The sequence below is a fragment of the Nyctereutes procyonoides genome, unplaced genomic scaffold (assembly GCF_905146905.1).
Source record: "Nyctereutes procyonoides isolate TBG_1078 unplaced genomic scaffold, NYPRO_anot_genome, whole genome shotgun sequence".
Taxonomy (NCBI): domain Eukaryota; kingdom Metazoa; phylum Chordata; class Mammalia; order Carnivora; family Canidae; genus Nyctereutes; species Nyctereutes procyonoides.
The window spans coordinates 3,522,931-3,539,802 of NW_026575139.1; the positions used below are offsets into that span (position 1 = coordinate 3,522,931).

A 16,872-nucleotide genomic window follows, 5' to 3' on the forward strand; every position below is an offset into this window, starting at 1 on the left:
ACAGCATGGTGACTGCAGATGACAATACTGGATTGTACACTTGAATGTCACCTGTAGAGCAGGTCTTAAAAGTTGTCTCAACAACAACACAACGGCCATTATGAGAAGTGACTATTGTGTTAACTGACTTCATTGCAGTAATTATTTCGCAATGTATATGCGCATCACATCATCATGTCGTGCACCTGAAACTTGCACAGCGTTGTGCGTCAGTTATAGCTCAGTAGATCTGGGGCACGAAGCACTCAGTGTGGCACCACCTTTGGATGTCCTGTTGGTCATTCCTGTTCTGTCATCCAAGGCCGAGGTGTCTCCACCTGGGGCACGATCGCCGTGTGGGCCCAAATCATCCTTTGTTGAGGGGGCTGTCTCGTTTTTTGTAGGCTGGCTAGCAGCACTGTTGGTCTCCACCATCGGTACCAGTCATCCCTGTCCAGTTGACACTGACAATGAAAGACATCTCCCCACATTGTCAAATGTCTCTGGAGGGACAAAGTTGTCCTTAGGGGAGGACTTTAGACTAGTTACTCTTCTGTCTCAGTTTCCATGTTTGTAAATAAGCAGGTGAGGCTGGAGATTAGATCCCACCAAGCTGTTGTCGTGCAGGCATCTGCCCACCCCCCTACAGAAAACCAGTGCTGTGCGTCTGCCCTGCACTATTTTTACTCGTATGGCTTTCTGCTTCAATCCCTGATGGTGCACCTCACCCCTTCACTATTTCTCTTCTTGGTTATTCTTCCCATTTCATTTGTTTTTTTTAAGATTTTATTTATTTATTCAAGAGAAACACAGAGAGAGACAGAGACATACGCAGAGGGAGAAGCAGGCTTTAGGACCATAGTGTCTAGTGATCTAATACCAATAAATAGCATGAAACTTATAAATTAATTTGGGGGGATAATTAGCATCCTTATAACACTGGGGTCTGACATCATTATATTTTCTTGGACATATGACTGGTGTACAGACTTTTGTACACGTTGAGTATACGTGCTATCTTGCTAATGTCCATGTTCTCTTTAGGTCATTCTCTTGAGTTTTTGTGGCAGACCATGATATCATCTTTAATAATCATTTAATCAAAAAGAATCATTTAATCACCTTTCCAATAGTCATAGCTGATGCTCTTTGGGTTTTCTTGTCTGTCACGTTGGTGAGAAGTTCTGGCACAACAGTGGTAGGAACTGTTGAACTTATGTGCTTGCTGGGGACTGAACGTACCCCTTCCCCTGCCCCAGAGTTCATATCTTAAAGCTTTGGTCCCCAGTGTGATGGTATTTGGAGTTGGGGCCTTTGGGAAGTAATTAGGTCATGAGTCTTCTCAGGATACGATCAGTGCCCTTGTAAGAAGAGACCAGAGAGGGCAAGTTCTGTCTCTCTCTCTCTCTTCTACATAAGGACACAGCAAGATGGTGGTCACCTGCAAGCCAGGAAGAAGGCCGTCAACTAGAACCAGGCCACCCACAATGGTGAGAGGGAAATGTCTGCTGTAAAAGCCCCAGGTCTATGGCATTTTGCTCTGGTTGTCGGAGCTGAGATGCTGCTCCTTTGTGGGTGAGGTAGCAGATGGCTCAGGGACGGAGCTGTGTGTAAAGCCAGGCCTCTCTGACTCCACAACCAGAGCCCATCCCTGCTGTGTATAACACACCACCTCACCTGCCCTTGATTTTTATTAATCAGTAGGATTTTAAACATTGTTTAAGATAGACATTCTTGGGACGCCTGGGTGGCTCAGCGGTTGAGCATCTGCCTTTGGCTCAGGGCATGATCCTGGGGTCCTGGGATCAAGTTCCGCATCAGGCTGTTCACGGGGAGCCTGCTTCTCCCTCTGCCTGTGTCTCTGACTCTCTCTCCGTGTCTCTCATGAATAAATAAATAAAATATTTTTAAAAAGACAGACGTTCTTTGTGATATTAAAGATATATGTGCTTTTTCCTAGTTTGCTTAGATTTTTTAAAAAGATTTTATTTATTTGTGATTTATTTATTTATTTATTTATTTGAGAGCGAGTGAGTGAGAGTAGGGGGGAGAGGCAGAGGGAGAAGCAGACTCCCCACTGAGCAGGGAGCCCAATGCAGGGCTCGATCCTGGGACCCTGAGATCATGACCTGAGCCAAAGGCAGTTGCTTAACCCGCTGAGCCACCCAGGTGGCCCATTTTTTTTTTAAATCAGGAATATATGTTACTCAATTCCTCCTGGCATCAACTCAATTCCTTTGAATCATATATTTTTTTTCCTTTCAAACTGTGTTTTGGGCTGAAATTTGGTCCATTCGTATGTTTGCATCTTCTTCACCATGGTCACAACACAGCAACGTTGGGGGCCAGACCAGCTTCACAGCAGAGCCCTCGGCCATCCGCAATTCGCTGGGAGCTCCTGACTCAGCGAGGGGGCTGCGGCTGGGTCTTCGCCTCCTCCCGCCTGTGGACTATACCGAGGGTCCCGGACGGGATATGTGGGGCGAATGCTTTCTTCTTCAGCAGCGGGAGAGAGCAGCTCAAGGGAAGCAAGCCGCAGAGCCTGACATCAGAAACACAGTAGGGTCTGTAGTTAGCTTAGGGGACATCTCCAGATCCCAGGTTGTCGCAAACGGAGTCTGACCCAAAGCCGCTGCCCCACGCCTGGGGCCCACCTTCTCTTTGTGCCCTGTCCAGCTGCGCCCACCCCACTGACCTCCAGGAAAAGTCCATCCACCTGCAGCCCACAGGCAGCGCCCATCTCTGCCTGCACTTGGAGTTCACGGGGATTTTCCTTGGCTGGCTCTGCACTTGGGACTCCACGCAGGGACCTCTGGATGCATCTGACCTGTGCTCACCCCAACTGCCCCTTGCTTGGGCCTCCCCCCTTCCTGGGTGCTCTGCACCACCCCCCCACAGCACCTAGTTTCCAAGGTCAGACTCCACTTCTCAGCTCCCCCTCATTCCTGCTGCCCCAATCCATCAACCAGGGACCTTCCATCTGGCTTTCTCGGGGCCAGCTCACCTGTGATCCGCCACCGTTTCCTCCCTCACAGGCCGCTCCAGGGTTCACGGCCTATGAATACATTTATTAATATTAAATTTTTTTTGCCTTCCCAGAACTTGCTCTACTGGGTCATGAATTTTTTTCCTTTTGTCAGTATTTGCCTGTTTTTGATTTGTTACTTTATTGAGGATGCTTGTCTCTCTCTTCGGGAGTGAGGACAGCGACTTTCATCCGCTGTCAGATTTCAGCACTGGGGTTCTCCTAGCTTTGAAAAAGAATCGAAAAGTCTTCACCTTTTCTTTCTTATTGCTCTGGAGCCGCATCTCTACCTGGGCACCTCCTGTTCTGTCAAAGGGTCAAAGATTCTAGAACCCGAGCAGGGAACAGACAGCTTGCCCCACCGTGGGGCCTCCTCCCAGGCAACTGGTCTATTCCTGCTGGCCACATTTTGTTAATACATATTTTCCTGGGAAACTCATTTCTTTCTTAGAAATTTCTACGCATGGGGACGTCTGGGTGGCTCAGTGATTGAGCGTCTGCCTTTGGCTCAGGTCGTGATCCCGGGATCCTGGGATCGAGTTCCGCATGGCTCCCTTCTGTCTCTGTCTCTGCCTCTTTTTACTGTGTCTCTCCTGAATAATAAATAAATTCTTGGGATCCCTGGGTGGCGCAGCGTTTTGGCGCCTGCCTTTGGCCCGGGGCGCGATCCTGGAGACCCAGGATCGAATCCCACATCGGGCTCCCGGTGCATGGAGCCTGCTTCTCCCTCTGCCTGTGTCTCTGCCTCTCTCTCTCTCACTGTGTGCCTGTCATAAATAAAGTAAAAAAAAAAAAAAATTAATAATAAATAAATTCTTTTAAAAAAATAGAAGTTTTTACGTTTGTTACCTCAACCTTGTTCTCTTACTTTCTTATACGTGGCACCCGCGTCTGACATTTTAATGTCTGTCTGTCGGGAGGTGTCTCAGGGACACCCGGGGCCCAGCTGGACAGTTGGGTGGGCAGTGGCAGTGATCTCACCGAGGAGAGCCCTGGAGAGGAGAGATGGGCAGTGGGAGGAGGTCAGGGAGGGGACCCTGGGCCGGCAGGGATAAGGCCCTGGGCTGCAACCCCTGTGTCCAGGGGGAGGGTCCGGCTGAGACCCCTCTCGGGTGGGTGGGCAGGTGCCTGCAGTGCCAGGTGCTCCGTGGGGTGAGCTGAGGGTTCCAGCTTGCGCCCAAGGCCAGGGCTGAAAGAGAGGCAGGTCCCTCCTGTGCACGCAGGGCCCAGGTCAGCGGTATAACTGGGCCCATATACAGGTGGGCCGACGTGGAGAAGGCACCAAACAAAATCTGTCCTACTCCCTCCCCTGGGCGATTCCACCTTCAGGGAGTTCTGGAAGGACCAGAACAGTGCATGGGACCCCTCACCCCTCACCCCGTCACCCTGGAGGCCCAGATCCTGACATACCACCCACCAACAGCCCCTGTAGGAAACAGACCCAGGGAAGGGATGGGGCCAATAGGGCCGGAAATGCTGGAGCTCCAGGCACCCCGAGTGCATCTGGAAGGGGCTGGGTGCCCCCCCCTCCCCGCCACGTGGGAAGGGCCCTCTGCTCGGGGCCTAGGCCCCCGGTGGGAAGGACGACAGCAGCCCGGGCGCACAACAAATCAAAGCAACACACCAATAGCCCTTGGGTTTTGTTTATTTTTCAATAAACAAAATTTTTTGCTTGTCTGGATTTAGAAAAACGGGAAAGCTAAAAAGAGCGTCAGTGACATTTTTGAAATATTTTGGTTACAGAAAGATCATTACACACCTCCTCCTCTCTCAGTTTGGGGACCGAATTGGTGATCATGCCTCAGACAGCCGTCTTTGAGCTTTTCCGTTCGGTTCGTAAACTACACACTACTCCAAACACACGCGCGGTGTGGATGGGCAGGCAGAGATCCCGACACTCTCAGCAGAATCTGGTTACCCCACAGAGGATGGAATGGACCATTTCTGCGTGACGTGAAGACCGTGTCGAGGCTGCGGACGCTGTCCTGATTTCGCGGGATGTGTGCGAGTGGGCGCGGTGGAATTTGGGTGGGGTGGCCGCAGCGCGTGCTGGTAACAGGTGGCTTGTCACGTGGGAAGGTAGGATGGCCAGGCTCTGAGGGAGGCGTCGGTTCAGGACTCCCTGCTCCCACGGCATTTTACCTGCACCGTGTGGCTTCCGGGGACACGGGTGTGTCCGCCCCCCCCCCGACTGCCCTCATCCTGCGTGCCGCACAGCTCCCCGCACACTGCCTTGCACGCAGCAGGTGCTGGAAATGCTTCCTGATTGGGTGAATGGCGGATGAGTCAAGGTGAGCGGATGGTCAAGGAGCCACGGCCGCTGGGACGCTGTCCCTTGCCGTCGAGGGACGGGCTGCGCTGGACAGCACCGGATGGACACAGTGGAGCAGAGAATCCAATCACTGGGGCCAATCTCGGAATTTCGTGTTTGGGGAAACTGGATCAGAACAGTTAGCAGCCTCGGTCAAGGTCTCACGCGAGAGAGGCCAGGCGGAGTGCCGGACACCCGCCTGACCGTGCCAACAGTTTTTTTTTTTTTTTGTCTTTTTAATTTTTTGTATCTCAAAACGAACTCGAGATGAGATGATGACTGAATGACATGGGGGAGTGGGGGGCTCTCCGAGTCCAGGGATGGGAGAGTGGGTGTGCGGGCAAGAAGGGGAGGGGCGTGGGTGCTGAGGGGTGGGAGGTTGGTGGCCCCGGAAAGGTGACAGAGTCTTGGGATTCAGGGTTAACCGCGGGGAGGTGGGTGAGGAAGGGACTTGGGGGAGCGTGGCAGGGGGGCCCTGGGGTAGGGGGGATAGGCCTCTGCCGGCAGAGGACCAGGGACAAGGTGGCAGGGTGGGAGGGGCTCGGGCACTGGGAGCAAAGGGGACAGGGGCTTGGGTGGGACACGGAGAGCTGGGGGAGATGACTCGGGATGATGAGGAAGTGGGGGCAGTGGTGAGGGTGGCCGAAGGTGATGAGGTCGATGGTCGTACGGTGACGGTGACGCATGTCCACGTGTGGGGGTGATTTGAATGACCAGGAAGATGGTGATGATGATTCAGAAACAAATATTTGGAGCAAGGTAAACACGGCAGGTAATACTCAATAAAGCTAAGAGTATAGATTCCTATCCAACTAATTTAAGAAGCAAAATATTTCTCACTGGTACCCAAGGGCTGTTTAGCTGCCCAAGCCTAAAGAGCTGGAGAGCTAAACAGAACTCTGTCCCATTTCTTTCTATTTTTGCAAAAAAGATAGATGCTCTTTAAAAAAAAAAAGTCTAATTTATAATTCAGAAGCTGGCTAGGTCTTTCAGGATCTGAGCGTTATTAACTCAGCAACACAAATTAGATCCATAGCTGTGTAGACCAGGTCTGGGACCTCTGGCCACAGAACTAGGAGATGCCCCACAAGCGACAATTTCCACTAGACCCTGTGCAGACCTTAGTGAGGGCTGTGTTGCTGCTCAGATTTCGCCAGGGGCACTTGCGGTTCAAGGGGCATTTAAATTTCAAGGGACATCTCTAATCTACGGGGTTAGGAGGCAGGTAAAGTGCTGGGGATTTGGGTGGCTGGGGGCTGCCCAAGTGGCAACTCCAGACTGCACTAGGTGACTCAAAGGGGGCCGAGGGCTTCCAAACAGAAAGCAGGCCAGGAGGCTCCCCCACTTTGAGAAATGCAGTTAGGATCGATCTCAATACGTCAAGTGTGCATCCAGGATAGGCCCGAACCTGTGGATCCTGGGATGAGACTTTGTCTTCATCAGATCCTAATTTTGTCAGGGTCAGGAACTGTTTTGGTCCGTACCCCTTCGTTCTTTCATTCAGAGTTTTGGTGCCAGAGAGAACTTTGACGGTCACTGCGTTCCTGCCCCCCCCAGCAAGAGGGGCAGAAGGTGGGCCCGGGGTGGGGACGGGGGCTCGCCAAGGATCGCACAGCGAGTTAGTGGCAGGGCGGGGAGCAGGTCCCGGCCCCCCAGCAGCCAGCCCGGGGCTCTCTCTGCCTGACACACGGCCGCTGCACTCTGCCAAAATCTCAAATCAATCGGAAAGATCTAAAGGTTGCGGTGTTGAACTGGATGTGAGTGCGCGTTGGATGTGGCGTGTGAGGACGAACGAAAGAGATTTTTGCCTTTTTCACAGTGAGCGGTCATGCGCAGCACTCGTTACGGTTTCACGAGGACCGCGGCCGAGACCCCTCGGAGAGGGATGTCGGCACCCAGTCCCGGTTCAGTTGCCTTGTTTTTTTTTGGTCTTTTTTGATTTTAGATTTAAGTTTAGAGAGTTTAGAATAACATACTAATTTCTTTTACTCGTTTAAAGATGAAATTCTTATTATTATTTATCGATCATGCATTAAGAGAGAGAAAGAGGATGCTTTTGGCATTTGCATTTGTCACAGAGCAACACAAAGGTAATATATGGAAGCATAGCGTTCACCAGATTCGACACAAAATAGAGCAAACTCCAGCACAAAGAGGAGAACAGACCGCATATAGTGAGCTCTGCGGGACCCCGAGAACAGAGAGGGGCCGGTGGGGACGCCGCTTAGATGTCGTCCTCGCCAGCCTCCTTGCTGAAGGTGGTCATGTCGATCTTCTCGGGGAAGATGATGTTGACGGCCAGGTCCTCCCCGCTGTTGTAGTGCAGCAGGAGGTTCTTCTTCTGGCGCAGCATGCGGTTGTAGCGCAGGTTGGACAGCCAGGCCTCGCACTTGTTGAGGAAGACGATGCCCATGGTGCCCAGCACCACCAGACTGGTCAGCACGCCCAGGATGGTGAAGCAGATGGCCTGGCCCTCGGAGAGGAGGGGGGTGTTCTTGTGGAGCTCCTTCATGGACACCTTGAGGATGCGGTGCTCGGGCTGGGGCACCGGCAGCTCGTGCACCCCGGGGGTCAGGCGGTAGGTCAGCCCATACCCGTTGGGCAGACGGGTGACCTGCTGGGGGCTCGGGGCACGCTTCCGGCCACAGATGGGGCCTGTGAACTCGGGCTTGCACAGACACTCGTACCTCACCTGGGTGTGCTGCAGGCAGGTGCCCCCGTTGAGGCACGGGTCGCTGGCGCAGTTGCTCACGGGGCGGCTGCAGGTCTTGTCCACGAAGCCGGCGGGGCATCGGCAGCGGAAGTCGCCCCCGATGTCCGTACAGATGCCCTGGTTCTCGCACGGGTTGGGGGTGCAGCTGTTGGCCACGATCTCGCAGAAATTGCCTGAGAAGCCAGGGGGGCACAGGCAGGAGGCATGGGAGGCCCGGCCCTCATCATCCACGCAGCTGCCTCCGTGCTGGCAGGGGGAACTGCAACACAACAGGGGGACACGGTAAAGGGCCCTCGGGGGCTGGGCTAGGACAGGGGTGCCCGGGTGTGGGGGGGAGGCCAGCCTGTCCGGTGCGTGAGCCGCTGCCGGCCAGGGGGGACGCCGGGGCGCTGCCGCGACCCCCGCCCACGAGGGGCTCCCGGGCCGGCCGAGGCGGACGCAGGCCCGCCCGTGTGGGGTGCTCGCCTCACCCCCTCGAGCTGCCAGCCTGGAGCACACCTGGCCTCCCGTGCCGAGGCCCGTCTCCTCTCCCACCTCCTAGGTCATCTCTCCGACCAGAGGCCTGACGGTTAGTCACTGGACGGGGGGGAAACAGGCTGAGAGAGGCAAAGTTAGTGATGAGCCAGGGCTGGCGCCAGCCCCCTCCCTCCGCGCCATCCCGGGCCGCGGGCAGGGCCGGGCAGGGCAGGGCAGGGGTGGGGGCCTCGCTCCCCGCTGCCCGCACCACGCTGCCACCCTCATGGTGACTCGTATTGTCACTTTCGGCGGAGAGCCTGCGGACTATTGTACGGGAAGCCCTTGGGGACACTCAGAGTGAAAGCCAGCCTCGGTCTGTCTGCGCTGGCCCGGCCCCGGCGGTGCCCGGCTGTTTAATAGCGGGCCATTCACCCAAGGGCGGCGTGCAGACCCGAGCTGTTTGCTCAAAGCGGAGCACAGGAGCATTTAACGTAAGTGCTTTTAAACGAGCGGACCCTTTGTCATCCGATAAATGCCAAAACCCAGGGAAGAAAGGGGCTCGAAGCACACCAATTCGGCACTGCCGCTTCAGGGGTGAGGGCCGCAGAGGAGCCGGGCTCCGAAGGCACTTCAAGGACCCCGGGCTCTATTTTGACAGACCGGTTCAAGTTGGTTGGAGAGAAAAGCAAAATATTGTAAAGGTTTCGCTCTGTATTTTCCCATCCCGCTAAGAGGCAGATGTGGGCTTCGGTTGTGCTCCCCCCGCCGCCGCCCGGCCGCTCCTCTGACCCCCTCTGAACACTGATCGTTAGATGCTGCATAAATGCCTGCCTGTGGCCTCTGCTGGCTCCAGGGTCCGCCACGGCCCCCTGGAATGTCAGGTCAAGATAAGCTTATTCCGCCTGGTAGCTTCTGTCCCCACCCCCCGCCCCCCCAGCTCCTGGCCGGGGACCGCCGCCCAAGCCCCCGCAGACTGGACGGCTGGGGGCTCCGTGGAGCTAAACAGATGAGGGCCGGAAATGGCCTGGCTGCCAGAAAGCCAGCGGCCCCTCTTGTCTGTGCTGCCCCCTGCTCAGGCGTCCCTGAGCCTCCGCCCCACTGAGGGTAGCTGAGCGCTGGACACCCCCCGCCCTAACGCGGACCCCGCTGGCCAAAGGCCCCTCCTCTCTCCACCTCCTCAGCCTGGCAGGTCCCCCTAAACATCCCCCAAAACCCAGCTGCAGAGCCTGTCCGTTCCCCCAAACCACCCCCTAAAGTGCAGTGAGTGGGCTTCACAAAGAGCCTCGGCCCCAGGGACCTCTGCCCCCACCAGCGCCTCCCCACCGCTGGCCTGGACGGCAGGCCCAGGGTACCCTGTACCCTCCCGCGCACACACCCAGGGACCTGGCAGGCAGCGAGGGAATATGCAATCACCTCCGAGGTCATTTCAGAAATGATGGAAATGACACACTCCCCCCACAAATACCCTGATCTGGGATGGCCCCCTGCGGGGCTGCGGGATGGGCACTTACTTGGTCTTTTGTCAGGCAACGGGTCCGACTGGGCTAGGCTGAAAGGGTCTTTAGGGGTGTGAAGCAGGAATCAAAGCAGCATTCATCAGATCACACAGAGTCAGAAAGAATATTTACCCATTGATCACGCAGGGCCCGTCCTTCTTCTGACAGTCCTTGCCCGAGAACCCAGGGGCGCAGGAGCACTCGTAGTGGCTGGCATCGAGGTTCACGCAGGTGCCATTGTTGGCGCAGGGGGCCGAGGCACAGGCCCGGATGTCTGCGATGGGGAGGAAAGAGCAGACTCTGTCACCCCCTCCGGCACACAGGCTGGAAGGAGAACTTTCTGGATGGGGTGCAGGGACAGAGCCCTCCAGCTGGTGGAGTGGGGGTGGGAGGGACCCCAAGTGAGCTGCCTCGATGTCTCTGTTTGCGGCCACTGCCAATGGTCACCAAACACAGTCCTGAGGAAGAGCGCATCGTGACCCCTGCAAACCTCTGCAGTGGGGCTCACAGAGCTGAAGGGGCTCCCCTGTGTTAGGTCACTGACCCTCAGCCCAGGACAGCTGTCCCCTTTTCCTGGCATCAGGTCACCAGCATGACCGTCACTGCAGACCCCTTCCTGCCCCCCAAACCGGTGTGTGCGGGGCCAAGGTTCCCCAGTGCCTGCCTCTCCCCTGCCCAAAATGGTCATGTCCAGCTTCTCCTGTTTGGGGGGGGGGTCCCTGCCATTCAGGGCAATCGTGCAGCCCAGCTGTTAGAAACACCAGCTGCCCTTCATACTTCGCCATCATAGAGGGGAGGGGGAGAAACGGAGACATGGGAAGACTCCTGTTGGGGGGAAATCAAGAAACGTGATTCAGCCCCAGCACCGCCTCCACCTCCTGGTGGTCGCTCTTTCTGCGCTCAGGATCTGAACCGAGGGGCTCGTGATAAAAAGGCTGTATCTTCTGAAGGCAGCGAAATTAGAAGTATCTGAGTGCTCTCCTGTCCGTGTGGGTGTCCATGAGCACTGCTACATTTCCGCCGCCTTTTTTACACCTCCCTTCACGCACACTTCATTATGCGGGGCTCCGAGAGCCAGGGACAGCTGAACAAAGGGGCCTGGGTCAGGGGCTCTCTGCCAGTGGAGACCCCAGCCCCCCCAGACAGGGCCAGGAGGGACCTGTCCTCTGCTGGGCTCCAGCCGGCCTCAGAGTTCAGCTCCTCCCAGTCTCTGCCTCACTTTCCCCACTTACAAAAGGAGGGGCTCTCCCTGGCAGGTCTTTGTTGCGGGGGGGGGGGGGGGTGGACCTACTCGCTTCAGCTTCCTACATTTGAGCTGCCCTGGAGCACCTGCCAAATACAAAGCCAGGGCCAACCAGAGACGCAGCAAGGGTGGATGGGGGGTCCCCGGTGCAGAGGCCACACGTGTGTAGATTTTTTGTGCAGGTTTTTTTCTTTCCCCTCTTTTAAAGAGACCCTCACCCTCGTGGAGGGAAGAGGGCAATCAACCAACAAGGAAAAGCCCGAACGCCATGCTGCGGCCTATCCGGAGCCCACGAGGCACTCCCTGGGAGCCCGGCTTGGTATAAGGAAACATAAAGAGGATTTATCATTACGGGAAGGTGCCGGCTCAGCCAGCAGGCGAAGCCTCGGCAGTGGGTTCCCCAACCTGTGCTCCCAGCAACCCCATCCCTGGGGGTTGAATCTTAAATTTCAGCTGAAGAGCTAGCAAGCCCCCCATCCCCTCCCCGCAGCGTCCAGCCCCACCAGCAGAGGATGAGCCCACTCTTCCCAACTCCTTCCAGCCCAAAAGTAGCACAGACTAAGCCAGGGCGAGGAGAAAGCTGCCGGGGGTCTCCGCTAGGGCAGCAGCTGTGGCCCCGACAGCCTCAGACGCCAGGAGAAAGGGAGAGAGCTGCTAATTACCCGGAGGGCTGTTTCCTCCCGACCCACGTCCCAGGCTGAGAGGCTTTGTCAACCCAGGGAGCAGGGGACATTTTATCTAGAGACTTCCATGGGGGTGAGGGGGGGCAATCCTGAACCAGACACCAAAGAGAATGGGCTCCAGGCTAAGAGCCCTGACCCCAAGAGGAAGCTTTTCTGGGATCCTGTGGGTCCCAAAGCAGCTCAGAGGGTGCCGTGCTGAGGGGCAGCAGAGCTGCTGGCTAGAGCATGAGTCAGCTGCGGGTAAAATCCTGCATCACCGGGGTTGGGGGTGGGGGGGCTTTAAGGACCCGAGACAATGTGATGGGGGGGCTCGATTAGGAGAGCCCATTGCCTCGGCGATACGGGCTGGGGGTGTGGTCCCAACATGTGCTTGTATTTTCCTTAAGGGAGGGGATTTGGAGCAGCCACAAATGACAGCTCCCCCAGTTCTGGGGCTAGGAGAAGGGATTTTAGCCACCCTCTCTGGACAACTCCTCATGGGACCCTACGCACGGCCTCTAGACTTCCCCGAGCCTCGATTTCCCTATCGGTACCCCTGTCCCTGCCAGTGCTGAGGACCGAGGGACGAAGGCCCTGTGGCGGCTGCCTACGTCGCTGGGAGTTTTGTCGAGGACTTTCCTTTGCCCCCGGCTTCAGGGCAGGTTCTGCCAAATGAGAATGGACTCAGATGGGCATTTTGCAGCCTAAAACTGCAGTGACAGCCAACTCTCAACTGCTCATGGTAATGGAGGACAAAGATTGCATAAATTAATGAAATCAACAGATAACACCAATCTGCACTTTGACCACTTCTCAGCCCTCGTGGACCCCCCGGCCTCCCCCTACACCTGACCGAGGCCAGCCCCATCCTACCGGCCCTGACACAGCTCGGGCTCCCCCCACCCCCGTCCTGCACCCCCAGGCTCAGCACTCATCCCCCCTCCCTTGTTTGTTTGTTTGTTTGCGTGTTTTTGCAGCCTCCTTACCAGCCTCCTGTGTGGATCTTTCAGAGGCTTAGCTCTGTGATCCCCACCCCCATCCTTACCCCCTCTGAGTTTTAGAGACCCGGACAGGTTAGCCAGGTCTCTACTCTCTCTCGGCTTTGTGTGGCGTGTGCTTTTTTCGTGACTCTTTATTCAATAGGCAGCTCCCTGCCAGCCCCCACAAAGTGCCTTCTCTGGGTGCAGGCGACGCGGAGGGGAGCAAAATTAAGGCCCTACCTGTGAGGAGGCTCTGGGCAGCAGCGGGGAAGTATATAAACAGATCATTACCATACAGAGCCCAGGGTGCGTGGGAATAAGGTGGGAGGGGGGAGGGGAGGCAGCCACAGGCTGGGAGGAGGTGGCTGGGCGCCCAGGGCAGGGATGGGTGGGGTGGGCGGGGGCACATGCCAACCTATGTCGCACAGGTTGCCGTCCCAGCCGTCGTCACAAATGCACTGCCAGGGTTCCACGCAGAGTCCGTTAACACAGCCGGGAAAGGTCACGCACTGGTCACACAGGGGACCCTGCCAGCCAGGCTGGCACCTGCAGGGGGTGGGGGGAGAAAGATGGGGACATGTGAGGAGGGGCAGGAGTGGACAGGGTGCTGAGGCTGCCTTCTATGGAACCAAGATCCCTCGGGGGTGTTTGCACAGTACCAGGCCAGTGGGTCCCAGGAAGCAAATACCAGTCACCTGAACAGAAAAGCGTCAACAGAGGACCAGACAGAGGGGTCCCTGAGAGCCTGGGAGAGCACTGCATCTTGCCGCAGTGGCCTGCAGTGGTCTCCCCCTGCAAGGGGCTCTCCAGACACCCCCACTTCTGAGACGGCAGACAGGAGCCGCGACTGTCCCCTGCCCTCTTCTCCCCCTCGCTACCCTCCCCCCCAACCAGTTCCTGCGGGGGCGAGGAAGCTGTTTGCTGCAGCCCAGCAGCCAAGCACCCCCCCTTCCTGCCTGACGCCATGACTCCCCAGGATTTTGCCCTGACCCCCTAGAGCTGCCTCTGGGGAAGCACCCCATTACCTGCAAACATTGTCATCCTCGCAGAATCCATTTTGGGGGTGGCAGGCCGGGAAGCATTCAGCTCCTGAGGCACAAGAAAGGTTGTTACACCATTCACCCCACAAGGCCCCGGAGGCCAAGGCAAAGCCCGTCTTCTCCCAAGCAGCCCCCGGCCTCCCTGGAGGGAGCCAAGGACCCCCCGGGGTCCAACCAGCCTGGCACACAGTAGGCACTTCACGTCGGCCCACTCAGGGGGGACAAAAAAATCTCTGCCATGGTCCCGGCTATGGAGTGACCACAGTACACTGCCTAGTTCCTAGGAGCAGGTCAGACGCCTAATTCCACCCCCCCACGCATGCTCCCCCCCCCCAAATTATGAAACCTCAAACGTTAATAGCGGGGAGAGGGGAGACAGTGAATGGAAGGATTCTGACCCCTGGGCACGCAGCCAGACCCTCACTTTTGCAAAGTGAGCTAAAATGGGGAGCAGATTCTGAGATACCCAGCTTCGGAAAAGGCCAGACGGGTTCACCTGGCAGCCCCACAGGTAAGCATCAGGGTCTCTCTTTTTTTTTTTTTTTTTTTTAAGGTTAATCCCAGTTAAACCAGGCACGCAGGTCAAATTCCCCCATTTCCCCTACCCCAGACTCTTCATCTTCAAAAGACGCAAGGTCTTTTTTTTTTGCAAACCAGATTTTGCCATTCTGACACCATCGCACACTTGCAGGGTGCCTACTGTGTGCATCCACTTCCATCAGCTCCCCAGCTGCCCAGACGGCCCCCACCTCTCGGCACTGGTGCAGTGGGGGCGGGGGGCACTGCGGGAAGGGGCAACTCTCTCTGTCAGAGACAGATGGCCGCTGCAGACAGAAGTGTCGCAGCCCCTCACCTAGAGGAACGCCGCGCGCGCGCGCGGGAGGGGCTCGCGCTGGGGCTCCTCGGGCTCCTCGCGCGCGGAATTCGGGGCTGCGACGGCAGAGCCACCCCCCGCGGCCCCCACAGACCTGTTCCTGCACGCGCACGCCGCGACACCCCAGAGTTGCACCCCTGAGCATTTCCACACAGGGCTCCCGAGCATCACCTCGCTTCTCCATACCTCCTGTCTCCGCGCGCCGGCACCCCTGCGAGCGCCACTTCTGCGGGGTGGGAAGGGGCTGGGGCGGGGGCGCGGGGGGCGCGGCCCGCACACCTCGGCCGCCCCCGGGACGCCCAGGGCCGCGCCGGGCATGCGAGGGCGGCGGGGAGGGCGAGGCGGCACCGCGCGGGGCTTGGGGTTGGGCGGGACGGGCCGGAGTTGGGGCGCACGGGACGGGGCGCGCGGGGCATCGGGCGGCCGGGGAGGGGGGGCGCCGCAGGCTTCCCCAGAGGGGGCGCGAGCCGGGCCGCCGGCGGGGGGCTCACCATGGACACTGTGGCCGAAGGCCAGCAGGAGCAAGAGGACGGGCAGGAGGGCTGCGGTCGCGGTCATCGCGGGGCGGCCGGGGTCGCGGTCCCGGGAGCGGCGCGGGCGCGGGTCCGGCTCCGGGCGCCGCGCTGGGCTTCTGGTTGCGGACGCGGAAGGGGGCGCGGGCGCGCGGCGAGGGGAAAGCCAGGGCTGCGCCGGGCTGCGCGCTGCGCTCTCCGCCGCCGCCGCCGAGCTGCCGCCGCCGCCGCGCGCGCCGCCCTTTTCGTACCGCCGCCCCCCCGCGGCCCCCGCCCCCCGCCCCCGCCTCCGCGCGCACGGGGCCGGCGCCGGCCAGTCCCGGTGACCCCCGCCCCTCGCGGGGCCGCCCCCCGCCGCCGCGGCGCCCCGGAGAGCGGCTCGCGCGCACGGAGCGCTCTTGGCTAGACGGGCACAGGTACCCCGCGCGCGGTGGGCACACGCTCTGGACGCGGGACGGCCCGCGGGCGCGCACGCCCGGGCCCGCTTCGGACAGGCGGCGGGGCCCGAGCCGGAGCCGGGGCCGGGCCGCAGCCCCCAGCCGGGCGCCAGCACGCGCTCGGAATACAGAAGCACGCAGAGCAGCACCAGGGCGCTTACGGCCAAGGTCCCGAGCACGCACGCCATGGCTCGCCCGGCCCGGCCCGGCCCGGGAGGCACAGATGCGCACTCGGGAGGCGGGAGAGGCGGCCCGCGCGCGCGATCCGCATCCGCGCCCCGGAGCGCACCGAAGGGGAGCCCTAGAGCCCCCTACCCCTGGCCGCAAAGACGCAGGAAAACGCAGACACGCGCACACACGCGCGCACGCACACACACACACACACACACCCTACACCACCAGCGTACACAGCCAGCAGGCGCAGGTCACAGAAACAGTCAGAAGCGCCACATGCTCAGTCACAGGCACGCAGGGAGGCCCGCGGACACACGGTTATGAAACCCCGGGCATCCTTCCGCGTGTGCCCACCCGTCCACGCAGAGGCACGTGCAGAGCCACGTGCACACCTGAACGTGCGAATTCACTTGTAAACACACGGACACCCACTCAGACACCGGGCAGACCTGGTCAGGGCCTTGGTGACGCAGACGCAGAAACCACAGACTCTCACACACATGTGTAGGGCCCACACACGTGAGAGTCACAAGCACGCACACCCAGGCCCCCCAGACTCACGAATCACAGGCTCTTGGTTACACACTCATCAGAACACGAAGGTACCGTCACCCAGCACACGCGCAAACGCGGTCACGTTCATCTTTGCCCACAGGGACGCATGTGGGCAAGCTCACAAGTCCGCTCACACTCACACAGCTGCACACCAAGCACTCGGCACATATTCCAGACCCACTGGGAGGCCTCCAGAGGAGTCACGGGGGTGTGGGGGTGGGGATGCTGACCTTGCCAGAGATCCACCCCTCCCTCCCAAGAGCTCCTGGGCAGAGCCCCCAGCCTGGGTTTAGGGACTCTCCTGGGCAGATCCACTAGACCCTATCTTGATCAGGGCGCCGGAGGCAGGGATAGGGAAAGGTGGGTGGGGGTCCAGGGTGGTAGAAGGGGACGGAAGGTGTTTAACTTCCTGGGG

At 58.5% G+C, this 16,872-nt stretch overlaps 1 protein-coding gene across 3 annotated transcripts; it reads right to left on the minus strand.

Annotated features, from left to right (window-relative positions):
- Positions 1 to 7,315: 7,315 nt before the first annotated feature.
- DLK1 (delta like non-canonical Notch ligand 1) lies at positions 7,316 to 15,405 on the minus strand. 3 transcript variants are annotated; one of them, XM_055304310.1, is made up of 6 exons: positions 15,271 to 15,405; positions 13,891 to 13,954; positions 13,281 to 13,411; positions 10,113 to 10,254; positions 8,008 to 8,287; positions 7,316 to 7,782 (listed from the first exon to the last, which is right to left on the minus strand). In XM_055304310.1, exons 1-6 carry the CDS (start codon positions 15,335 to 15,337, stop codon positions 7,540 to 7,542), a joined length of 927 nt encoding a protein of 308 aa, XP_055160285.1. In that variant the 5' UTR covers positions 15,338 to 15,405; the 3' UTR covers positions 7,316 to 7,539. The 3 variants fall into 3 exon arrangements, with proteins under 3 accessions (XP_055160285.1, XP_055160284.1, XP_055160282.1); XM_055304309.1 differs by having other exon boundaries at positions 7,316 to 7,788; XM_055304307.1 differs by having other exon boundaries at positions 7,316 to 8,287.
- Between the last annotated feature and the right edge of the window lie 1,467 nt (positions 15,406 to 16,872).

Excerpts from the sequence above, each read along its gene's own strand:
- DLK1 (XM_055304307.1), bottom strand. The coding sequence starts at position 15,337 with ATGACCGCGACCGCAGCCCTCCTGCCCGTCCTCTTGCTCCTGCTGGCC. Across the intron at positions 13,955-15,270 it reads CTTCGGCCACAGTGTCCATG|GAGCTGAATGCTTCCCGGCC; the intron begins GTGAGCCCCCCG and ends CTTGTGCCTCAG. Across the intron at positions 13,412-13,890 it reads GAGGATGACAATGTTTGCAG|GTGCCAGCCTGGCTGGCAGG; the intron begins GTAATGGGGTGC and ends CACCCCCTGCAG.